We start from the raw sequence: 27,005 nt of genomic DNA on the forward strand, positions 1-27,005 counted from the left end.
CCGAGGTTCAGGCACAGCTTCTATCCACACCTGAAGACACAACACAACTGAGGTTCAGGCACAGCTTCTATCCACGCCTGAAGACACAACACAACCGAGGTTCAGGCACAGCTTCTATCCACGCCTGAAGACACAACACAACCGAGGTTCAGGCACAGCTTCTTCCCACGCCTAAAGACACAACACAACTGAGGTTCAGGCACAGCTTCTATCCACACCTGCAGACACAACACAACTGAGGTTCAGGCACAGCTTCTATCCACACCTGAAGACACAACACAACCGAGGTTCAGGCACAGCTTCTATCCACACCTGAAGACACAACACAACTGAGGTTCAGGCACAGCTTCTATCCACACCTGCAGACACAACACAGCCGAGGTTCAGGCACAGCTTCTATCCACACCTGAAGACACAACACAACCGAGGTTCAGGCACAGCTTCTATCCACACCTGAAGACACAACACAGCCGAGGTTCAGGCACAGCTTCTATCCACACCTGAAGACACAACACAGCCGAGGTTCAGGCACAGCTTCTATCCAAACCTGAAGACACAACACAGCCGAGGTTCTGGCACAGCTTCTATCCACACCTGAAGACACAACACAGCCGAGGTTCAGGCACAGCTTCTATCCACACCTGAAGACACAACACAACTGAGATTCAGGCACAGCTTCTATCCACACCTGAAGACACAACACAACTGAGGTTCAGGCACAGCTTCTATCCACACCTGAAGACACAACACAACTGAGGTTCAGGCACAGCTTCTATCCACACCTGAAGACACAACACAACCGAGGTTCAGGCACAGCTTCTATCCACACCTGAAGACACAACACAACCGAGGTTCAGGCACAGCTTCTATCCACACCTGAAGACACAACACAACTGAGGTTCAGGCACACCTTCTATCCACACCTGAAGACACAACACAACTGAGGTTCAGGCACAGCTTCTATCCACACCTGCAGACACAACACAGCCGAGGTTCAGGCACAGCTTCTATCCACACCTGAAGACACAACACAACCGAGGTTCAGGCACAGCTTCTATCCACACCTGAAGACACAACACAGCCGAGGTTCAGGCACAGCTTCTATCCACACCTGAAGACACAACACAACCGAGGTTCAGGCACAGCTTCTATCCACACCTGAAGACACAACACAGCCGAGGTTCAGGCACAGCTTCTATCCACACCTGAAGACACAACACAGCCGAGGTTCAGGCACAGCTTCTATCCACACCTGAAGACACAACACAACTGAGGTTCAGGCACAGCTTCTATCCACACCTGAAGACACAACACAACTGAGGTTCAGGCACAGCTTCTATCCACACCTGAAGACACAACACAACTGAGGTTCAGGCACAGCTTCTATCCACACCTGAAGACACAACACAACCGAGGTTCAGGCACAGCTTCTATCCACACCTGAAGACACAACACAACTGAGATTCAGGCACAGCTTCTATCCACACCTGAAGACACAACACAACTGAGGTTCAGGCACACCTTCTATTCACACCTGCAGACACAACACAACTGAGGTTCAGGCACAGCTTCTATCCACACCTGAAGACACAACACAACTGAGGTTCAGGCACAGCTTCTATCCACACCTGAAGACACAACACAGCCGAGGTTCAGGCACAGCTTCTATCCACACCTGAAGACACAACACAACCGAGGTTCAGGCACAGCTTCTATCCACACCTGAAGACACAACACAGCCGAGGTTCAGGCACAGCTTCTATCCACACCTGAAGACACAACACAACTGAGATTCAGGCACAGCTTCTATCCACACCTGAAGACACAACACAACTGAGGTTCAGGCACACCTTCTATTCACACCTGCAGACACAACACAACTGAGGTTCAGGCACAGCTTCTATCCACACCTGAAGACACAACACAACCGAGGTTCAGGCACAGCTTCTATCCACACCTGAAGACACAACACAGCCGAGGTTCAGGCACAGCTTCTATCCACACCTGAAGACACAACACAGCCGAGGTTCAGACACAGCTTCTATCCACACCTGAAGACACAACACAGCCGAGGTTCAGGCACAGCTTCTATCCACACCTGAAGACACAACACAACTGAGGTTCAGGCACAGCTTCTATCCACACCTGAAGACACAACACAACTGAGATTCAGGCACAGCTTCTATCCACACCTGAAGACACAACACAACTGAGGTTCAGGCACAGCTTCTATCCACACCTGAAGACACAACACAACCGAGGTTCAGGCACAGCTTCTATCCACACCTGAAGACACAACACAACTGAGATTCAGGCACAGCTTCTATCCACACCTGAAGACACAACACAACTGAGGTTCAGGCACACCTTCTATTCACACCTGCAGACACAACACAACTGAGGTTCAGGCACAGCTTCTATCCACACCTGAAGACACAACACAACTGAGGTTCAGGCACAGCTTCTATCCACACCTGAAGACACAACACAACCGAGGTTCAGGCACAGCTTCTATCCACACCTGAAGACACAACCGAGGTTCAGGCACAGCTTCTATTCACACCTGAAGACACAACACAACTGAGGTTCAGGCACAGCTTCTATCCACACCTGAAGACACAACACAACTGAGGTTCAGGCACAGCTTCTATCCACACCTGAAGACACAACACAACCGAGGTTCAGGCACAGCTTCTATCCACACCTGAAGACACAACACAACTGAGGTTCAGGCACAGCTTCTATCCACGCCTGAAGACACAACACAACCTAGGTTCAGGCACAGCTTCTATCCACGCCTGAAGACACAACACAACCGTGGTTCAGGCACAGCTTCTTCCCACGCCTAAAGACACAACACAACTGAGGTTCAGGCACAGCTTCTATCCACACCTGCAGACACAACACAACTGAGGTTCAGGCACAGCTTCTATCCACAGCTGAAGACACAACACAACCGAGGTTCAGGCACAGCTTCTATCCACACCTGAAGACACAACACAACCGAGGTTCAGGCACAGCTTCTATCCACACCTGAAGACACAACACAACCGAGGTTCAGGCACAGCTTCTATCCACACCTGAAGACACAACCGAGGTTCAGGCACAGCTTCTATCCACACCTGAAGACACAACACAACTGAGGTTCAGGCACAGCTTCTATCCACACCTGAAGACACAACCGAGGTTCAGGCACAGCTTCTATTCACACCTGAAGACACAACACAACCGAGGTTCAGGCACAGCTTCTATCCACACCTGAAGACACAACACAACTGAGGTTCAGACACAGCTTCTATCCACACCTGAAGACACAACACAACTGAGGTTCAGGCACAGCTTCTATCCACACCTGAAGACACAACACAACTGAGGTTTAGGCACAGCTACTATCCACACCTGAAGACACAACACAACCGAGGTTCAGGCACAGCTTCTATCCACACCTGCAGACACAACACAACTGAGGTTCAGACACAGCTTCTATCCACACCTGAAGGCACAACACAGCCGAGGTTCAGGCACAGCTTCTATCCACACCTGAAGACACAACACAACTGAGGTTCAGGCACAGCTTCTATCCACACCTGAAGACACAACACAACCGAGGTTCAGGCACAGCTTCTGTCCACACCTGAAGACACAACACAACCGAGGTTCAGGCACAGCTTCTATCCACACCTGAAGACACAACACAACCGAGGTTCAGGCACAGCTTCTATCCACACCTGAAGACACAACACAACTGAGGTTCAGGCACAGCTTCTATCCACACCTGAAGACACAACACAACCGAGGTTCAGGCACAGCTTCTATCCACACCTGAAGACACAACACAACCGAGGTTCAGGCACAGCTTCTATGCACACCTGAAGACACAACACAACCGAGGTTCAGGCACAGCTTCTATCCACACCTGAAGACACAACACAACTGAGGATCAGGCACAGCTTCTATCCACACCTGAAGACACAACACAACTGAGGTTCAGGCACAGCTTCTATCCACACCTGAAGGCACAACACAGCCGAGGTTCAGGCACAGCTTCTATCCAAACCTGAAGACACAACACAACCGAGGTTCAGGCACAGCTTCTATTCACACCTGAAGACACAACACAACTGAGGTTCAGACACAGCTTCTATCCACACCTGAAGACACAACACAACTGAGGTTCAGACACAGCTTCTGTCCACACCTGAAGACACAACACAGCCGAGGTTCAGGCACACCTTCTATTCACACCTGAAGACACAACACAACCGAGGTTCAGGCACAGCTTCTATCCACACCTGAAGACACAACACAACCGAGGTTCAGGCACAGCTTCTATTCACACCTGAAGACACAACACAACCGAGGTTCAGGCACAGCTTCTATCCACACCTGAAGACACAACACAACCGAGGTTCAGGCACAGCTTCTATCCACACCTGAAGACACAACACAGCCGAGGTTCAGGCACAGCTTCTATCCACACCTGAAGACACAACACAACTGAGGTTCAGGCACAGCTTCTATCCACACCTGAAGACACAACACAACCGAGGTTCAGGCACAGCTTCTATCCACACCTGAAGACACAACACAACTGAGGTTCAGGCACAGCTTCTATCCACGCCTGAAGACACAACACAACCGAGGTTCAGGCACAGCTTCTATCCACGCCTGAAGACACAACACAACCGAGGTTCAGGCACAGCTTCTTCCCACGCCTAAAGACACAACACAACTGAGGTTCAGGCACAGCTTCTATCCACACCTGCAGACACAACACAACTGAGGTTCAGGCACAGCTTCTATCCACACCTGAAGACACAACACAACCGACGTTCAGGCACAGCTTCTATCCACACCTGAAGACACAACACAACTGAGGTTCAGGCACAGCTTCTATCCACACCTGCAGACACAACACAGCCGAGGTTCAGGCACAGCTTCTATCCACACCTGAAGACACAACACAACCGAAGTTCAGGCACAGCTTCTATCCACACCTGAAGACACAACACAGCCGAGGTTCAGGCACAGCTTCTATCCACACCTGAAGACACAACACAGCCGAGGTTCAGGCACAACTTCTATCCACACCTGAAGACACAACACAGCCGAGGTTCAGGCACAGCTTCTATCCACACCTGAAGACACAACACAGCCGAGGTTCAGGCACAGCTTCTATCCACACCTGAAGACACAACACAACTGAGATTCAGGCACAGCTTCTATCCACACCTGAAGACACAACACAACTGAGGTTCAGGCACAGCTTCTATCCACACCTGAAGACACAACACAACTGAGGTTCAGGCACAGCTTCTATCCACACCTGAAGACACAACACAACTGAGGTTCAGGCACAGCTTCTATCCACACCTGAAGACACAACACAACTAGTGTTGGGCGAACAGTGTTCGCCACTGTTCGGGTTCTGCAGAACATCACCCTGTTCGGGTGATGTTCGAGTTCGGCCGAACACCTGACGGTGCTCGGCCAAACCGTTCGGCCATATGGCCGAACTAAGAGCGCATGGCCGAACGTTCCCCGAACGTTCGGCTAGCGCTGTGATTGGCCGAACGGGTCACGTGGTTCGGACCCGAACGCGCTCTGATTGGCCGAACGGTCACGTGGTTCGGGTAAATAAATACCCGAACCACGTCATATCTCCGCCATTTGTCTGTGGGTTTAGCTTTGGGTAGGCAGGCAGGGTAGTTCGCGCTCCAGCCACGCTAGCCAGGGTCCCCCCTGTCATTGTGTCACTGCTGGGAACAGTAGTACACCGCTTGCTCAGCCACACTATATAGCATTCTGTTTACTGCCACTCTGTGTACCTCGCTCAGCCACACTATATAGCATTCTGTTTACTGCCACTCTGTGTCTGCTGGGAATAGTAGTACACCGCTTGCTCAGCCACACTATATAGCATTCTGTTTACTGCCACTCTGTGTACCTCGCTCAGCCACACTATATAGCATTCTGTTTACTGCCACTCTGTGTCTGCTGGGAATAGTGGTACACCGCTCGCTCAGCCACACTATATAGCATTCTGTTCACTGTTCTGTGTCTGCTTGGAATAGTGGTACACCGCTCGCTCAGCCACACTATATAGCATTCTGTTTACTGTTCTGTGTCTGCTGGGAATAGTGGTACACCGCTCGCTCAGCCACACTATATAGCATTCTGTTTACTGTTCTGTGTCTGCTGGGAATAGTGGTACACCGCTCGCTCAGCCACACTATATAGCATTCTGTTCACTGTTCTGTGTCTGCTGGGAATAGTGGTACACCGCTCGCTCAGCCACACTATATAGCATTCTGTTCACTGTTCTGTGTCTGCTGGGAATAGTGGTACACCGCTCGCTCAGCCACACTATATAGCATTCTGTTTACTGTTCTGTGTCTGCTCTGCTGGGAATAGTGGTACACCGCTCGCTCATCCACACTATATAGCATTCTGTTCACTGTTCTGTGTCTGCTGGGAATAGTGGTACACCGCTCGCTCAGCCACACTATATAGCATTCTGTTCACTGTTCTGTGTCTGCTGGGAATAGTGGTACACCGCTCGCTCAGCCACACTATATAGCATTCTGTTCACTGTTCTGTGTCTGCTGGGAATAGTGGTACACCGCTCGCTCAGCCACACTATATAGCATTCTGTTTACTGTTCTGTGTCTGCTGGGAATAGTGGTACACCGCTCGCTCAGCCACACTATATAGCATTCTGTTTACTGTTCTGTGTCTGCTGGGAATAGTGGTACACCGCTCGCTCAGCCACACTATATAGCATTCTGTTTACTGTTCTGTGTCTGCTGGGAACAGTAGTACACCGCTCGCTCAGCCAGAGTATATAGCATTGTGTTTACTGCCACTCTGTGTACACCGCTCAGCCAGACTATATAGCATTGTGTTTACTGCCACTCTGTGTACACCGCTCAGCCAGACTATATACCATTGTTTACTGACACTCTGTGTACACCGCTCAGCCAGACTATATACCATTGTTTACTGAAACTCTGTGTACACCGCTCAGCCAGACTATATACCATTGTTTACTGCCACTCTGATTCTGCTGGGAACAGTAGTACACCGCTCGCTCAGCCAGACTATATACCATTGTTTACTGACACTATATAGCAGACTATATAGCATTGTGTGTACACCGCTCAGCCAGACTATATACCATTGTTTACTGACACTCTGTGTACACCGCTCAGCCAGACTATATACCATTGTTTACTGCCACTCTGATTCTGCTGGGAACAGTAGTACACCGCTCGCTCAGCCAGACTATATACCATTGTTTACTGACACTCTGTGTACACCGCTCAGCCAGACTATATACCATTGTTTACTGCCACTCTGATTCTGCTGGGAACAGTAGTACACCGCTCGCTCAGCCAGACTATATACCATTGTTTACTGACACTATATAGCAGACTATATAGCATTGTGTGTACACCGCTCAGCCAGACTATATACCATTGTTTACTGACACTCTGTGTACACCGCTCAGCCAGACTATATACCATTGTTTACTGCCACTCTGATTCTGCTGGGAACAGTAGTACACCGCTCGCTCAGCCAGACTATATACCATTGTTTACTGACACTCTGTGTACACCGCTCAGCCAGACTATATACCATTGTTTACTGCCACTCTGATTCTGCTGGGAACAGTAGTACACCGCTCGCTCAGCCAGACTATATAGCATTGTGTTTACTGCCACTCTGTGTACACCGCTCAGCCACACTATATAGCATTGCGTACTCTGCCAGTCAGTGTGTATATTGCTGGGATCAGTAATACTCCACTCACCGTCAACCACTATATGAGCTCAACATGAGTTCCCCAGAGACCTCCGCTGTGAGCAGCACTCCCAACAACAGCAACAGCCAACGCCCCACGCAAGCTATAACATCCACCCCAGCAGCCAGTGGTCAGCAGCAGCCCTCCCCGGAGGAGAACGTTGTGTCCATCAGTCCGTCGCCAGAGCGATTAATGAGGGCTGCCATTGAGGAGATGATGGGGCCTGATGTGGAGGAGGAGGTCTGGCTCAGGCCAGCATCCCAAGTTAATATTGAGGACGATGAGGGGTCTGTGTCTGGGGATGTTGGGGTGGCAGAGGTGGTGGGTGGGTCAGACTCAGGAGAAGAGTTGTATGATGAGGATGATGATCGGGACCATCTGTATGTGCCTCAGAGTCCGACCCCGGAAAACATGTTGTATCGTGTGTTTAGGTACTAAAATCTGCGTTCCCTCCCAGTAGTGTTGGGCGAACAGTGTTTGCCACTGTTCGGGTTCTGCAGAACATCACCCTGTTCGGGGTGACTATATAGCAGACTATATAGCATTGTGTTTAATGCCACTCTGTGTACACGGCTCAGCCACACTATATAGCATTGTGTTTACTTCCACTCTGTGTCTGCTGGGAACAGTAGTACACCGCTCACCCGCCACTGTATAGCATTGTGCTCTGTGTCACTGCTGACAATAGTGGTACACCGCTCACCCACCACTGTATAGCATTTCTGTACTGCCACTGTACTGCTGCCAGTCAGCGTGTACTTTAAGGATAAGTGAAATGAGGAAGAAATCCGGTGAAAGAGGGAGGGGCAAGGGAAGAGGTGTTTCCCCTGACGGTTCACGTACAGGCCACAGGGGAGCACCCAAGAAAACCCACTCAATACTGCCCATGTTGTCCAGGACAACAACCCTCACAGATCCAAAAGAACAGGACCAGATAATTACTTGGATGACCTCTCAAGCGTCCAGCAGTGGGTTAAGCAGCACCAGCACATCACGCACGAGGTCCGAGTCCTCAGCCAGTTAAAGTCTGGGCTTTCTTTGAAGACTGCACTGAGGATGTTACCATGGCGATTTGCAAGGTGTGCAAGACCCGCCTGAGCAGGGGGAAAAGTATTAACAACCTCTCCACCACCAGCATGAGCCGCCACATTCTATCCAAACATCCCACTCTGTGGGCAAACGCGGCAGGACAGGGTACCACCAGCAACACTGCCTCCCTTGGGTTCACCAGACTCACCACCAGACCCGCCTCAGCAGCAGCAGTAGCCCAGCCATTGCGTGGTTCACAACATTCACAAACATCAGACGATGCTGACACTGTCACTTTCCGGACTAGTGCTCTTGAGGTCTCCCAGTGTTCATCAAACACAACAACCAACAGCCCTTCGGTGTGCAGCGCTACGGTTGAGTTGTCTGTCTCTGAGATGTTTGAGCACAAGAGGAAATTGCCAGCAAATGACCCCCGGGCCGTGGCAGTAACAGCCAGCCAGCATAGCCAAGCTTCTGGCCTGCGAAATGCTGCCATATCGAGTGGTGGAGACAAACAGCTTCAAGGGCATGATGTCAGTGGCCATCCCACGTTACGTGGTTCCCAGCCGCTACCACTTTGCGCGCTCTGCAGTGCCTGAGTTGCATGAGCACGTGGTCAGCTAAATAACCCGAAGCTTGAAGAATGCCGTTGCCTGCAAGGTTCACCTCACCACTGACACCTGGACGAGTGCGTTCGGCCAGGGTCGATACATCTCCCTTACCGCGCACTGGGTGAACCTTGTGGAGCCTGGCAGCGATTCCTCACCTGCTACGGCGCGGGTGTTGCCCACGCCGCAAACAGCTGGATAACAACAGCAGCACCTACCTCTCTGACTCCTTCTCCTCCAACGCATCTCAAAGCTGTACCTCATCCGGAAATGCTAACCCAGCACCAGCAGCAGTAGGATCGTGGAAGCAGTGCAGCACAGCTGTTGGCATGCGTCAGCAAGCGTTGCTGAAGCTGATCTGCCTTGGGGATAAGCAGCACACAGGGGAGGAAATTTGGAGGGGAATAAAGGAACAGACGGATTTGTGGCTGGCACCGCTGGACCTGAAACCGGGCATGAAGCTAGACACCTGGCACGAACTGGCAATGTACGCAATAGAGGTGCTGGCTTGCCCGGCAGCCAGCGTTATGTCGGAACGCTGTTTCAGTGCTGCCGGAGGCATCATCACAGATCGGCGTATCCGCCTCTCCACAGAAAATGCAGACCGTCTGACTCAAATTAAAATGAATCAATCCTGGATTGGAAACGACTACGCAACACTCCTGGACCCCAACCAAGTAACATGACCGATGAACATCTGGGATGGTTTAGCGTTTCCGGTCCCTGTTTATTGAACCTCTCATCTGTATTACATTTATGACTGCATGGCGGCAAAAAGCATTGCTGCTATATCCGCACGCTTTTTGTCCCCATGCAAGGCCTGGGTTGTTGTGTCTCACAAAGCGTGGCCTTCTCCTCCTGCGCCTCCTCCTGTTCCATCACGTGTGCTGCTGCTGCTGCTGCTGGGTTACCGTTGCCGGTCCCTGTTTATGGAACCTCTTATCTTTATTACATTTATGACTACATGGCGGTATAAAGCATGCTATCCGCACGCTTTTTGTCCTCATGCAAGGCCTGGGTTGTTGTGTCTCACAAAGCGTGGCCTTCTCCTCCTGCGCCTCCTCCTGTTCCATCACGTGTGCTGCTGCTGCTGCTGCTGGGTTACCGTTGCCGGTCCCTGTTTATGGAACCTCTTATCTTTATTACATTTATGACTACATGGCGGTACAAAGCATGCTATCCGCACGCTTTTTGTCCTCATGCAAGGCCTGGGTTGTTGTGTCTCACAAAGCATGGCCTTCTCCTCCTGCGCCTCCTCCTGTTCCATCACGTGTGCTGCTGCTGCTGCTGCTGCTGGGTTAGCGTTGCCGCGTGGTCCCTGTTTATTGAACCTCTTATCTTTATTACATTTATGACTACATGGCGGTACAAAGCATGCTATCCGCACGCTTTTTGTCCTCATGCAAGGCCTGGGTTGTTGTGTCTCACAAAGCGTGGCCTTCTCCTCCTGCGCCTCCTCCTGTTCCATCACGTGTGCTGCTGCTGGGTTAGCGTTGCTGCGTGGTCCCTGTTTATTGAACCACTTATCTTTATTACATTTATGACTGCATGGTGGTACAAAGCATGCTATCCGCACGCTTCTTGTCCTCATGCAAGGCCTGGGTTGTTGTGTCTCAAAGCGTGGCCTTCTCCTCCTGCGCCACCCTCCTCCTGTTCCATCACGTGTGCTGCTGCTGGGTTAGCATTACCGGTCCCTTTTCCTGGAACCTCTTATATGTATTACATTTATGACTGCATGCCGACAAAAAGCATGTTACCTGTGCAAAGAAAACAGACATTTCCCGCATTTAAAAGACAGTTTTCCCTTTGAAACTTTAAAATCGATTTTCTCAAAAACTATAAGCTCTTTTTGCTAAATTTTTTTTTCCTCTTGTACCCACTCCCAAGGTGCACATACCCTGTAAATTTGGGGTATGTAGCATGTAAGGAGGCTTTACAAACCACAAAAGTTCGGGTCCCCATTGACTTCCATTATGTTCGGAGTTCGGGTCGAACACCCGAACATCGCGGCCATGTTCGGGCTGTTCGGCCCGAACCCGAACATCTAGATGTTCGCCCAACACTAAACACAACCGAGGTTCAGGCACAGCTTATATCCACACCTGAAGACACAACACAACTGAGATTCAGGCACAGCTTCTATCCACACCTGAAGACACAACACAACTGAGGTTCAGGCACACCTTCTATCCACACCTGAAGACACAACACAACTGAGGTTCAGGCACAGCTTCTATCCACACCTGCAGACACAACACAGCCGAGGTTCAGGCACAGCTTCTATCCACACCTGAAGACACAACACAACTGAGGTTCAGGCACAGCTTCTATCCACACCTGAAGACACAACACAGCCGAGGTTCAGGCACAGCTTCTATCCACACCTGAAGACACAACACAGCCGAGGTTCAGGCACAGCTTCTATCCACACCTGAAGACACAACACAACTGAGATTCAGGCACAGCTTCTATCCACACCTGAAGACACAACACAACTGAGGTTCAGGCACAGCTTCTATCCACACCTGAAGACACAACACAACTGAGGTTCAGGCACAGCTTCTATCCACACCTGAAGACACAACACAACTGAGGTTCAGGCACAGCTTCTATCCACACCTGAAGACACAACACAACCGAGGTTCAGGCACAGCTTCTATCCACACCTGAAGACACAACACAACTGAGATTCAGGCACAGCTTCTATCCACACCTGAAGACACAACACAACTGAGGTTCAGGCACACCTTCTATTCACACCTGCAGACACAACACAACTGAGGTTCAGGCACAGCTTCTATCCACACCTGAAGACACAACACAACTGAGGTTCAGGCACAGCTTCTATCCACACCTGAAGACACAACACAACCGAGGTTCAGGCACAGCGTCTATCCACACCTGAAGACACAACACAACCGAGGTTCAGGCACAGCTTCTATTCACACCTGAAGACACAACACAACCGAGGTTCAGGCACAGCTTCCATCCACACCTGAAGACACAACACAACTGAGGTTCAGGCACAGCTTCTATCCACACCTGAAGACACAACACAGCCGAGGTTTAGGCACAGCTTCTATCCACACCTGAAGACACAACACAACCGAGGTTCAGGCACAGCTTCTATCCACACCTGAAGACACAACACAACCGAGGTTCAGGCACAGCTTCTATTCACACCTGAAGACACAACACAACCGAGGTTCAGGCACAGCTTCTATCCACACCTGAAGACACAACACAACTGAGGTTCAGGCACAGCTTCTATCCACACCTGAAGACACAACACAACCGAGGTTCAGGCACAGCGTCTATCCACACCTGAAGACACAACACAACCGAGGTTCAGGCACAGCTTCTATTCACACCTGAAGACACAACACAACTGAGATTCAGGCACAGCTTCTATCCACACCTGCAGACACAACACAACTGAGGTTCAGGCACAGCTTCTATCCACACCTGAAGACACAACACAACCGAGGTTCAGGCACAGCTTCTATTCACACCTGAAGACACAACACAACCGAGGTTCAGGCACAGCTTCTATCCACACCTGAAGACACAACCGAGGTTCAGGCACAGCTTCTATCCACACCTGAAGGCACAACACAACCGAGGTTCAGGCACAGCTTCTATCCACACCTGAAGACACAACACAACTGAGGTTCAGGCACAGCTTCTATCCACACCTGAAGACACAACACAGCCGAGGTTCAGGCACAGCTTCTATCCACACCTGAAGACACAACACAACCGAGGTTCAGGCACAGCTTCTATCCACACCTGAAGACACAACACAACCGAGGTTCAGGCACAGCTTCTATCCACGCCTGAAGACACAACACAACTGAGGTTCAGGCACAGCTTCTATCCACACCTGAAGACACAACACAGCCGAGGTTCAGGCACAGCTTCTATCCACACCTGAAGACACAACACAACCGAGGTTCAGGCACAGCTTCTATCCACACCTGAAGACACAACACAACCGAGGTTCAGGCACAGCTTCTATCCACACCTGAAGACACAACACAACCGAGGTTCAGGCACAGCTTCTATCCACACCTGAAGACACAACACAACCGAGGTTCAGGCACAGCTTCTATCCACACCTGAAGGCACAACACAACCGAGGTTCAGGCACAGCTTCTATCCACACCTGAAGACACAACACAACCAAGGTTCAGGCACAGCTTCTATCCACACCTGAAGACACAACACAACCGAGGTTCAGGCACAGCTTCTATCCACACCTGAAGGCACAACACAGCCGAGGTTCAGGCACAGCTTCTATCCACACCTGAAGACACAACACAGCCGAGGTTCAGGCACAGCTTCTATCCACACCTGAAGACACAACCGAGGTTCAGGCACAGCTTCTATTCACACCTGAAGACACAACACAACCGAGGTTCAGGCACAGCTTCTATCCACACCTGAAGACACAACCGAGGTTCAGGCACAGCTTCTATCCACACCTGAAGGCACAACACAACCGAGGTTCAGGCACAGCTTCTATCCACACCTGAAGACACAACACAACTGAGGTTCAGGCACAGCTTCTATCCACACCTGAAGACACAACACAGCCGAGGTTCAGGCACAGCTTCTATCCACACCTGAAGACACAACACAACCGAGGTTCAGGCACAGCTTCTATCCACACCTGAAGACACAACACAACTGAGGTTCAGGCACAGCTTCTATCCACGCCTGAAGACACAACACAACTGAGGTTCAGGCACAGCTTCTATCCACACCTGAAGACACAACACAGCCGAGGTTCAGGCACAGCTTCTATCCACACCTGAAGACACAACACAACCGAGGTTCAGGCACAGCTTCTATCCACACCTGAAGACACAACACAACCGAGGTTCAGGCACAGCTTCTATCCACACCTGAAGACACAACACAACCGAGGTTCAGGCACAGCTTCTATCCACACCTGAAGACACAACACAACCGAGGTTCAGGCACAGCTTCTATCCACACCTGAAGACACAACACAACCGAGGTTCAGGCACAGCTTCTATCCACACCTGAAGGCACAACACAACTGAGGTTCAGGCACAGCTTCTATCCACACCTGAAGACACAACACAACCGAGGTTCAGGCACAGCTTCTATCCACACCTGAAGACACAACACAACCGAGGTTCAGGCACAGCTTCTATCCACACCTGAAGGCACAACACAGCCGAGGTTCAGGCACAGCTTCTATCCACACCTGAAGGCACAACACAGCCGAGGTTCAGGCACAGCTTCTATCCACACCTGAAGACACAACACAACCGAGGTTCAGGCACAGCTTCTATCCACACCTGAAGACACAACACAACTGAGGTTCAGGCACAGCTTCTATCCACACCTGAAGACACAACACAACCGAGGTTCAGGCACAGCTTCTATCCACACCTGAAAACACAACACAACCGAGGTTCAGGCACAGCTTCTACTCACACCTGAAGACACAACACAGCCGAGGTTCAGGCACAGCTTCTATCCACACCTGCAGACACAACACAACTGAGGTTCAGACACAGCTTCTATCCACACCTGAAGACACAACACAACCGAGGTTCAGGCACAGCTTCTACTCACACCTGAAGACACAACACAGCCGAGGTTCAGGCACAGCTTCTACCCACACCTGAAGACACAACACAACTGAGGATCAGGCACAGCTTCTATCCACTAGGGATGCTCATTCGGATTCCGCGGAAATGCAATTTCCGAAATTCCGATCGGAAATTGCATTTCCGTATCGGAATGCGGAAATCGGTAATGCTAGTGCCGTAGGCGGATTTCCGCCGGAAATCACGGAAATTTCCGCCGGAAATCGCGGAAAATCCACCCGACTTTAACATCGATTTTCTCAAAAACTATAAGGTCTTTTTGAAAACTTTTTTTTGCATCTTGTTCACAAGATTTGGTTTAATAAACGCTGAAAATTTGGTGTTTCTAGGACTTAAGGGGGCTTTTCTATTAACCACTAAAGTCGGCGGTTTTTTACTGTAATGTAAAATGCAGAAAATCTGCATCTGCCTATTTTCTGCATTTTACATTACAGTAAAAATCCGCCGACTTTAGCAGTTAATAGCAAAGCCCCCGTAAGTCCTAGAAACACCAAATTTTCAGGGTTTATTAAACAGAACCTTCTGAGCAAGATGCAAAAAAAAGTTTTTAAAAAGACCTTATAGTTTTTGAGAAAATTGATGTTAAAGTCGGGCGGAATTTCCGCGATTTCCGGCGGAAATTCCGCCTTGGAATGCGGAAATTGGTAGCGGAAAGCGGAATCGGTAATCGGTACATGACGGAATGCGGAATTACCGCGGAATCGGAATTTGGCATTCCGACCATCCCTACTATCCACACCTGAAGACACAACACAACCGAGGTTCAGGCACAGCTTCTATCCACACCTGAAGGCACAACACAACCGAGGTTCAGGCACAGCTTCTTCCCACACCTGAAGACACAACACAGCCGAGGTTCAGGCACAGCTTCTATCCACACCTGAAGACACAACACAACCGAGGTTCAGGCACAGCTTCTATCCACACCTGAAGACACAACACAACTGAGGTTCAGGCACAGCTTCTATCCACACCTGAAGGCACAACACAGCCGAGGTTCAGGCACAGCTTCTATCCACACCTGAAGACACAACACAACCGAGGTTCAGGCACAGCTTCTATCCACACCTGAAGACACAACCGAGGTTCAGGCATAGCTTCTATGCACACCTGAAGACACAACACAACCGAGGTTCAGGCACAGCTTCTATCCACACCTGAAGACACAACACAACTGAGGTTCAGGCACAGCTTCTATCCACACCTGAAGACACAACACAACCGAGGTTCAGGCACAGCTTCTATCCACACCTGAAGACACAACACAACTGAGGTTCAGGCACAGCTTCTATCCACACCTGAAGGCACAACACAGCCGAGGTTCAGGCACAGCTTCTATCCACACCTGAAGACACAACACAACCGAGGTTCAGGCACAGCTTCTATCCACACCTGAAGACACAACCGAGGTTCAGGCATAGCTTCTATGCACACCTGAAGACACAACACAACCGAGGTTCAGGCACAGCTTCTATGCACACCTGAAGACACAACACAACCGAGGTTCAGGCACAGCTTCTATCCACACCTGAAGACACAACACAACCGAGGTTCAGGCACAGCTTCTATCCACACCTGAAGACACAACACAGCCGAGGTTCAGGCACAGCTTCTATCCACACCTGAAGGCACAACACAGCCGAGGTTCAGGCACAGCTTCTATCCACACCTGAAGACACAACACAGCCGAGGTTCAGGCACAGCTTCTATCCACACCTGAAGACACAACCGAGGTTCAGGCACAGCTTCTATTCACACCTGAAGACACAACACAACCGAGGTTCAGACACAGCTTCTATCCACACCTGAAGACACAACACAACCGAGGTTCAGGCACAGCTTCTATCCACACCTGAAGACACAACACAACTGAGGATCAGGCACAGCTTCTATCCACACCTGAAGACACAACACAACCGAGGTTCGGGCACAGCTTCTACCCACACCTGAAGACACAACACAGCCGAGGTTCTGGCACAGCTTCTATCCACACCTGAAGACACAACACAACCGAGGTTCAGGCACAGCTTCTATCCACACCTGAAGACACAACACAACTGAGGATCAGGCACAGCTTCTATCCACACCTGAAGACACAACCGAGGTTCAGGCACAGCTTCTATCCACACCTGAAGACACAACACAGCCGAGGATTAGAGTTGGCCAATGAGAAGCGAATGACTCTCTTGCACATATATTGCAGGTTCTATTGTGCAGTTATGAACTGGGCAAATTTGGACTTTGCAGAATTCTGATGTGTAAATGTCGGAAGTTACCGTACGTAAAATAACGTCCGTGGAATGCACAAACGTTTTTACACATAAATAGAGAACAATGTCTAAGTAGGGATGGTTGGAAAATATTTGCAGATTCTGATAGTTTCAGCGGAAATACTGCATTACCGCAACTCAGAAATTGTATCCCAATCACAGAAGTTTAAAGTATTGGACCAATCAGAGAGCACAGAATTTTACTGCGGAAATCCAATGACTGCAGTAATTTTACTTTCGGAAGTGTTCGGCCAGTCAGAGAATCCAGAAGTTTATCGCAGTTGCCAACTGGAAATGTGGTTCCTGCATAATAGATCACATCCACAAAAAATATAGCGGAATCAGCTATTTGTTTTATTTTTACAATTAACTAACTTTATTGACAAAAAAAAAATAACATTCTTAGGAAATCCATGGAATGGGAAAGCGGAAATGTCATAGGAATTGGAAATTTGTGTTTCCGTCCATCCCTGTGTCTAAGCATGCTCGAGGGACAGGAATGCAAAAATTCTGAGCAAAAATAATGAAATTCTAAGCGGAAAAGCGATAATTCAAAGCAAAATTATCATCTGTTGTGAATATATTTTTGCCAGTTCTTACTAACCCTATTTGACTCTCTGGTTAAGAGTTAATGTTATGGTTATGTGAAGACCTAATTCCTATATTTGGGTTATGTACTATGCTCACAAGGTTCCGGTTAAACATTTTTAGGCTCTTAAGTTACAATCTTTATTTGGAAGATTAGTTCCACGTGACCCTAAACTCACACTTTTGCTTTTTCCGATTGAAGGATTAACTAAATACCAAATGTTATCTTTATAGCAGCTAAACAAACTATTGCTAAAGCATGGAAATCTCAATTTGTCTTTTTTGATAAGTTTAGAGCTAGAGTAGAGTTATGGATTTTATGATACAAGAAAAAATGGCTGGAATTTTAGAAGATAGGTCGTCTAACACAAATCAAATATGGGACCCATGGCAACAATTTATAGGTTTGCATTCAATGATGAAAGGGAATATACAGTATAGTATAGTAGATTGGTATTATATGATAATTCATAGGCTGCAGCTGTGTGTGTGTGTGTGTGTGTGTGTGTGTGTGTGTGTGTGTGTGTGTGTATGTGTGTGTACAGTGTGTGTGTGTGTGTGTACAGTGTGTGTGTGTGTGTACAGTGTGTGTGTGTGTGTGTGTGTGTGTGTGTGTGTGTGTGTGTGTGTGTGTGTGTGTGTGTAGTGTGTGTGTGTGTGTGTGTGTGTGTGTGTGTGTAGTGTGTGTGTGTGTGTGTGTGTGTGTGTGTGTGTGTGTGTGTGTGTGTGTACAGTGTGTGTGTGTGTGTGTGTACAGTGTGTGTGTGTGTATATATATAAAATTGTCCCTACAAATTATTTGTTAGTTTTTTCTTATATGTCAGGTGTGGATAAGGCCTAAATAGGTCTTCATTTTTTTTTTCATAATACAGATTTTAGATATCTTACTAAATTACCAGTATATGCTGTCTATAAGATGATTATAGAACATGTCCCATTATTGAAGGTAATATGTGATAATATAAATCTGAATTCTGTATATGAATATGCAATATGGTTGCGTTTATGTTATACTGTTTGATTTTTTGTTACAAATTTCAATAAAACCTTTGAAAATTAAAAATTAACCCTATGGGTAGGCAAAAATATATCCACAATAAATTACTATTTTGCATTATCACAGTGAAAGCGCACAATTCGAAAAATTGGAAATGTGTTTGGAATTCTGTGTTACATTTCAGATTTTTGCAGATTTGGAATTCAGTAACCATCCCTAGCCATATAAGACCATTTAAGAGAAATACTGGTATTTAGTTTCTGCACGAGACATAATGTCCAGCATAGCGTTCCTGCAAGCTCTGCTCCCAGGCATTATGGGGAGAGAGAGTAACTATATATCTTTATATACTGCACATTGTGTGGGACTGCCTGTTGCCATGAGGGTGTTACTGTGCCTTGGCTTGAGGGTCCCAAGAACGTCTGGCGTCAGTCTAGTTTAGGGGACCCAGCAGGAAACCTCATAGGGAAGAGTTCTCCAATCACAGCGCCCTCTACAGCACAAAGCATTGTGATTGGCTGAATAATGTGGGCGTCATTTACTAATTAAATGTTAGTTATGCCTCTGAAATGACTTAGCACTTTTGTTTGGACTGTCTCATTCAATACTGGAGCACAAGAGCAATGCAAACAATGACCTCACAACATGCTGAAATGTGATTGGTTGCTGCATATTGATGCACTTTGTACATCACCTAACCCATTATCTTGAGCAGGGGCGTTTTTAGGCATAGGTCCTGGGGGGTGTGTGCCGTAAGCCCCACCCCAGAAATAAGCCCCACCCCTGAACTAAGCCATGCTTCCCGAATGAAGTCACACCTCCACGGGTTTTTGTACATCCTTTTGTCCCCTTTATTTACCTTAGATGACAGAAGGTGGTCAAACTGCGGCGTGAGATAGAACTTGATGCCGATCCAGGCTCCCTCCAATGTAACTCCTCGAACCAGCAGCATGATCAGAATTACGTAGGGAAACGTTGCGGTGAAATACACGACCTGAGTGTACAGAGAAAAGGTATATATTACATCACAGGACAGGACAACTGACATTACCTGCGTTGTGTGTATGGGGTGGTCAATGAGATGCAAAGGATGCAGAGATCATGCAAATTTCATGCTAAGTCTATTCAAATGTATGCAGTCTATGCAAATTTATGGATGATACACATGGAAGAGGAAGCCACACAAGGAATGGGAGGGCTGCTGTACATGGAAGAGGGGGCTGCACATGGAATGTGAGGGAAGCTGCTATACATGGAAGAGGGGGCCGCACATGGAATGGGAGGGAAGCTGCTATACATGGAAGAGGGGGCTGCACATGGAATGGGAGGGAAGCTGCTGTACATGGAAGGGGAGCCACAAGAAAGTTGGTCTTTGGGGCAGAATAAGTTTAAATTTAACCTCGTTGAAGAGGTGAGAATTCGGGGGTGAGTGTAAAGATTTCAAGTGACCCATGTGTTTTGAAATAGTATTCCAGAGGAGGGGAGAAGCTCAGGAGAAGTCCTGTAAATGCAGATAAAGAAAGTGATTCTAGATGAGGGCATCTAGGGCATCTAGGTTCCTGCCTGGAACCTTCACTCTTCTCATGGAACCCTCTTATGCAGCTTGGACATCATCTCAGGCATCCAGGACTTCTCAGGAGCATCACCTCTCCTTTGGAACTCTCTACTACATCCTGTCTGTCATTCTCCAAGCCTGGAGACCTTTTCTGACACGTTTGCATTGTAAGCTTACTCCCTCAATCCCTTTGTCTCCTTCTCTAATGTCTGCAACCTAATACCCTAAGGCTAAAGCCCTCCTGGCAGTGTTTCCTGAGTTTGCTGTACTTTGTGAAATGAACATGCAGCAATACAGGTGATATCTCACACATGACCGATGTATGTATTATTACTGGATGTGCTGATAGTGCTGTGTGTTCATCTACTCACCTATGCTCCGCACTATTGTTAGTTTTGAATGATACTGTATGCACAGCACTATGGAGGATGATTGCAATATATATTGATCAGGACATGTATCATTATTGAAGCTTCATGTATAAGGAAGGGGGGGGAGGGGGTGCAGAATATATTCTGAGATGAAGACAGGGCAGCATATACCATAAGGCACTGTAGGCATGTGCCTACAGGCGACTGGTTATACAAAGGTAGCACTCACTCCTCTCCCCTAGTGCCTCCCTCCTTCCCTATGAGTTCAGAGGTTACTCACCCGGCTCGCAGCATTCCACTGATCAGGTATCCCTTCAGCTGGGGGCACCTCTAGCTACCTAATACTGAGGGTGCTTCTGGCTACCTAATACTAGGGACACCTGTAGCTACCTATGATGGGCAAGGGAAGTAAGGGAGAGGTGAAAGCTGGGCCAGCCAGCACACTTGCAGTGCGGTTTTGTGGGGGTTTGTAGGTTAATGGAGGGGCGGAGTCTAGGGTGCCGGGACATCTGTGCCTAATAGGCTCCTGTGATGTAAATCTGGGCCTGCATGCATGGAGGGGCGGAGTCTAGGGTGCCAGGACATCTGTGCCTATAGGCTCCTGTGATGTAAATCCGGGCCTGCATGCATAGAGGGCGGAGACTAGGGTGCCAGGACATCTGTACCTATAGGCTCCTGTGATGTAAATCCGGGCCTGCATGCATGGAGGGCGGAGTGTAGGGTGCCAGGATATCTGTGCTTATAGGCTCCTGTGATGTAAATCCTGGCCTGCATGCATGGAGGGCGGAGTCTAGGGTGCCAGGACATCTGTGCCTAGAGGCTCCTGTGATGTAAATCTGGGCCTGCATGCATGGAGGGCGGAGTCTAGGGTGCCAGGACGTCTGTGCCTATAGGCTCCTGTGATGCAAATCCAGGCCTGCATGTATGGAGGGAGGAGTCTAGGGTGCCAGGACATCTGTGCCTATAGGCTCCTGTGATGTAAATCTGGGCCTGCATGCATGGAGGGCGGAGTCTAGGGTGCCAGGACGTCTGTGCCTATAGGCTCCTGTGATGCAAATCCGGGCCTGCATGCATGGAGGGCGGAGTCTAGGGTGCCAGGACATCTGTGCCTATAGGCTCCTGTGATGTAAATCCGGGCCCGCATGTATGGAGGGAGGAGTCTAGGGTGCCGGGACATCTGTGTCTATAGGCTGCTGTGATGTAAATCCAGGCCTGCATGCATAGAGGGCGGAGTTTAGGGTGCCAGGACATCTGTGCCTATAGGCTCCTGTGATGTAAAGCTGGGCCTGCATGCATGGAGTGTGGAGTCTAGGGTGCCAGGACATCTGTGCCTATAGGCTCCTGTGATGTAAATCCTGGCCTACATGCATGGAGGGCGGAGTCTAAGGTGCCAGGACATCTGTGCCTATAGGCTCCTGTGATGTAAATCCGGGCCTGCATGCATGGAGGGCGGAGTCTAGGGTGCCAGGACATCTGTGCCTATAGGCTCCTGTGATGTAAATCCTGGCCTGCATGCATGGAGGGCGGAGTCTAGGGTGCCAGGATATCTGTGCCTATAGGCTCCTGTGATGTAAATCCTGGCCTGCATGCATGGAGGGCGGAGTCTAGGGTGCCAGGACATCTGTGCCTGTAGGCTCCTGTGATGTATCCGGGCCTGCATGCATGGAGGGCGGAGTCTAGGGTGCCAGGACATCTGTGCCTATAGGCTCCTGTGATGTAAATCCGGGCCTGCATGCATGGAGGGCGGAGTCTAGGGTGCCAGGACATCTGTGCCTATAGGCTCCTGTGATGTAAATCCTGGCCTGCATGCATGGAGGGCGGAGTCTAGGGTGCCAGGATATCTGTGCCTATAGGCTCCTGTGATGTAAATCTGGGCCTGCATGCATGGAGGGCGGAGTCTAGGGTGCCAGGACATCTGTGCCTATAGGCTCCTGTGAGGTAAATCCAGGCCTGCATGCATGGAGGGTGGAGTCTAGGGTGCCAGGACATCTGTGCCTATAGGCTCCTGTGAGGTAAATCCGGGCCTGCATGCATGGAGGGCGGAGTCTAGGGTGCCAGGACATCTGTGCCTATAGGCTCCTGTGATGTAAATCTGGGCCTGCATGCATGGAGGGCGGAGTCTAGGGTGCCAGGACATCTGTGCCTATAGGCTCCTGTGATGTAAATCCAGGCCTGGATGTAGATTACACAGGAAGTGATTAAAGAGAACCTGAACTGAAAAGGAAAAGTCAGAATAACCATAAACAGGTCATACTTACCTCCTGTGTAGTCTACTCCTCAATCTCTTTCTCCTCTCCTACATCCCATTTGTCCACTGTGATCAATGGAATTCTCCGACCTCCATTTTGAAAATGGCAATTACACCATAACTGCTTCCTGGTCAGCACACTGTTAAACTGTATTATCACCCACTTGAGCCATAGGGAAACATGGACAATTCCTTGCACATTCAGTTGTAACTGACAGCTGCTGATATATAACTGACAGCAACCGGTATATTTCAGTTCTGATAAAATGTTGTCAGAACTGGAAGGGATCATTGTCAGAAGAAAATGGTGAGCTTCTGAGAGGAACTGATGGTGAGGTTAGTATGTAATATTCATTTGCAGCTACATCATGTGTTTATTTTAAATAATTTTACTCAGTTCAGGTTCCCTTTAAGGAGTGAATGTTGGGCATAAATGAGAGCGCAGTATGGCATATTACCCTACACATGCTGCAGGGGGCGAGTTAATTAGGTCTGCACAATACAATGTGAGCTCACAGCGCCAGGCTCAGAACGGAAAGCAACTGAATCCCAGCACTGCGGGATCTCGTATAAATGGCTGCGCTGTGACTGCCAACGCAGCAGAAGAATAACGTAACCGCCACACAGACCTTTGTAAATGTCACCAGGTTATAACACAGCTATTCCTGCTCTGTCTGTATATAAACAATCTGTCCTGATCTGACCTCCGCAGCGACCATGGGCGTCCGCACATATGGCAAAACCGGGCATCTGCCCGAGCCTGGCCGCCCGCTGCCCCCCCCTGGCCGCGTGCCCGTGCAGCCAGCAGGAGGGGAACACGCAGAGAAGAGAGAGAGCGCTATGGGCACAGTGGGGAAGGGCGGACGTCTCCCCCCCCTTCCCTCACCTTAGGGGTCTCTCTCTCCCTCGCTGTCCCCTCCGGAATGAAGTGTGCAGCGGCTGGCAGCGGTGGGCGGAACTTACCTCCTCTCGCTCCTGCGCCGGAAGTTCTGGTGCCGCACTCTGGTCTGGATCAGGCCAGAGTAGCGGCTAATCCATCCGGCGCGTGCGACGAGAGGAGGTAAGTTCCGCCCACCGCTGCCAGCCGCTGCACACTTCATTCCGGACTCCGGAGGGGAGAGCGAGAGAGGGAGGGAGAGCCCCCTAAGGTGAGTGCCCATAGCTCTCCCACTTCTCTCCGCTGCTCCCCTCCTCCTGCACACATGGCCACATTTTCTGGGGACATATCCCCCTGGCTACATATACCGGGACATATACCCCTGCCTACATATACTGGGACATATACCCCTGCCTACATATACGGTCTGGGACATATACCCCTGCCTACATATACGGTCTGGGACATATACCCCTGCCTACATATACTGTCTGGGACATATACCCCTGCCTACATATACTGTCTGGGACATATACCCCTGCCTACATATACTGGGACATATACCCCTGCCTACATATACCCCTGCCTACATATACTGTCTGGGACATATACCCCTGCCTACATATACTGGGACATATACCCCTGCCTACATATACTGGGACATATACCCCTGCCTACATATACTGGGACATATACCCTTGCCTACATATACTGGGCACATATACCCCTGGCTACCTGTTCTGGGGACATCTCTACCCCTGGCTACCAGTTCTGGGGACATCTATACCGCTGGCCACCTATTCTGGGGACACCTATAGACCTGGGGCTACCTATTTTTGGGGAACCACTGCTGTCAGATTGAGTGTATTTTGGGGAACTGCTGCCAGGTGAGAGGTGTCTACATATTAAGGGGGCATTCTGCCTATTTATGTCAAAAGCTGTCTATTTATGTGCCCCATGACTGCTGAATTTGTCTTGTTGCGGGCCTCATGGTTACTGAATTTGTCTTGTTGGGGGCCTCATGATTTGTTGGGGGCCTCAAGATTGCTGAATTTGTCTTGTTGGGGGCCTCATGATTGCTGAATTTGTCTTGTTGGGGGCCTCATGATTGCTGAATTTGTCTTGTTGGGGGCCTCATGATTGCTGAGTTGTTCATGTTGGGGGCCTCATGATTGCTGAATTTGTCTTGTTGAGGGTCACATGATTGCTAACTGCGAGACTATGGAAAAAGCTGAATCATCATCATATGAGACAATAGCATTAAACCTACTTTTTCTGCTTTTTAAAACAGAAAATGAAACTGGGAGGTTCTAAAAAAAATGAATAATTTTTTTCAGGAGTAGGATGGATGAAATTGTTTATCTTCACAGTTTATTTTCAACTTAATTTTCCATAATGTTCATGTATGAGTTAAAACGTTTGTATTTAGTTTAAATTGCTGTTGGCACTTTGTGATAGTAAAGTGACTTTGCAGTTTGGACACTCGACCTCCAAAAGGTTCGCCACCACTGTCCTAATCTAATGTCCCACCATTGCTTAGTTCATGTAAACTTGTCTCCACCCACGACCACACCCACATTCTGGTTCATGACCACACCCATTTTTCGGCGCGGCGCGCTACGTGCGCCGCATGACGTAGCTCCATTTTTTGGCGCGCGTACACCAGCCCAAATTTTTAACTCCGCACTTTTTGCCCCCCCCTGGAAAATTTTCTGCGGACGCCCATGGCAGCGACTGCACAGGGAATGGGAAAACAGATCTCAGGCAGCGCACTCATTTGGTTCACGTCCCTTTCGCCGCATAGCGGAAATCTGCGTGATTTTGCACATTATAGTAATTGGGCCGCACAATAATTTGCATAGGATTGCATAGGATTCACGTTTCTGTTTTCCCTTTCGTACACTTTAAAGTAAACAGACGGCATTCTGCTTTCTTTTCACAAATTCATGTGCATTGCATACAATGGTTTTTATGGCAACGTGATTGGTTTTTGTTTTTTATGCATTTAACATGTGTTTTTATGTATATAGATCTACTGATGTATTTCTTCTTTCCTGTTTTCTCTTGTTGAAAAGGCAGATTCGTAAAAAACACACACAAAACCACAAATGCAAAATGAATGCATTCCAAATGCAGACACGCATATGCATAAAAAACACATGCTTTTACCAAGCGCCCTGGAACGTATGAAAAAAGTCACAGGATTATTAAATGCCAGGTAGAGACGTGGTTATGTTTATTTTATGCCCCAGATCTCCAAGAAAACACCAATTCTCTACTTACATAACATACTGTATGTATTGCACTGTCCACATTTTGATTTTAGTGATTTTTCTACAGTAAAAGTGAGGATCAAACAATCCAAAACAGTCTATGCATGTTGGATTATTATGGCTCTGTACATATTAACAAGCTGACACATCATTGCATTCCAGCGGTTCTGGAGGTGTGTTTAGCTTCTAAGGGTAGAATGGTTAATTTGCATATATTCAGCAGTGATGCACTGGGAGACATCTCAAGCTCACTCCAACCTGAATTATCGCAAATTCTTTCTGTTTCAAGAAAGCAAACTTTTGCTTTTCTACAGTAAAAATAGAGAAAATCCTTCTTAGCATTTCCCATTTTAACTGTGGCTATTTTGAAGCCAATCCTGATGTCATTTCCTCCCTTACTCTCCTCTGTCTGATTGTGTATGCATTGCCTGGCCTTCACTATAGACAGTGCATTGTCTCAGCATGGGAAATACTGGACAATCAGAGAGGAACAGAGGTGTGGGAGGGGAAGACAGGAGGGAAAGAGGCTTCAGCCAATCAGGCTGCATTAGTTAAGTCTGGGGGGAAGTACAGAAGCAAAAAAGGACAACCCAGCATGCCCTGCAACTTCCTTTTTGTGTACCAAATTTTGTGTTTACCAAATAAGAGTCATGTAAACTGGGGAATGATCATTTATCAACAAGAAAAGTAACAGTGATTTTAGTTTTTGGATTGCCTGGTTAGCATCCCTATTACTTGTT

General features: G+C 48.7%; 1 protein-coding gene across 2 annotated transcripts in view; it reads right to left on the reverse strand.

Annotated features, from left to right (window-relative positions):
- Positions 1–27,005, reverse strand: part of SLC6A7 (solute carrier family 6 member 7) — a 186,660-nt gene that overhangs the window by 92,348 nt on the left and 67,307 nt on the right. For both annotated transcript variants that reach the window (XM_068278419.1, XM_068278420.1), the window contains exon 6: positions 19,801–19,935. In XM_068278419.1, coding sequence (XP_068134520.1) covers positions 19,801–19,935 — 135 coding nt within the window. The remainder of the gene's footprint in view (positions 1–19,800; positions 19,936–27,005) is intronic.

Source organism: Hyperolius riggenbachi, chromosome 3, assembly GCF_040937935.1.
Source record: "Hyperolius riggenbachi isolate aHypRig1 chromosome 3, aHypRig1.pri, whole genome shotgun sequence".
Taxonomy (NCBI): Eukaryota; Metazoa; Chordata; class Amphibia; order Anura; family Hyperoliidae; genus Hyperolius; species Hyperolius riggenbachi.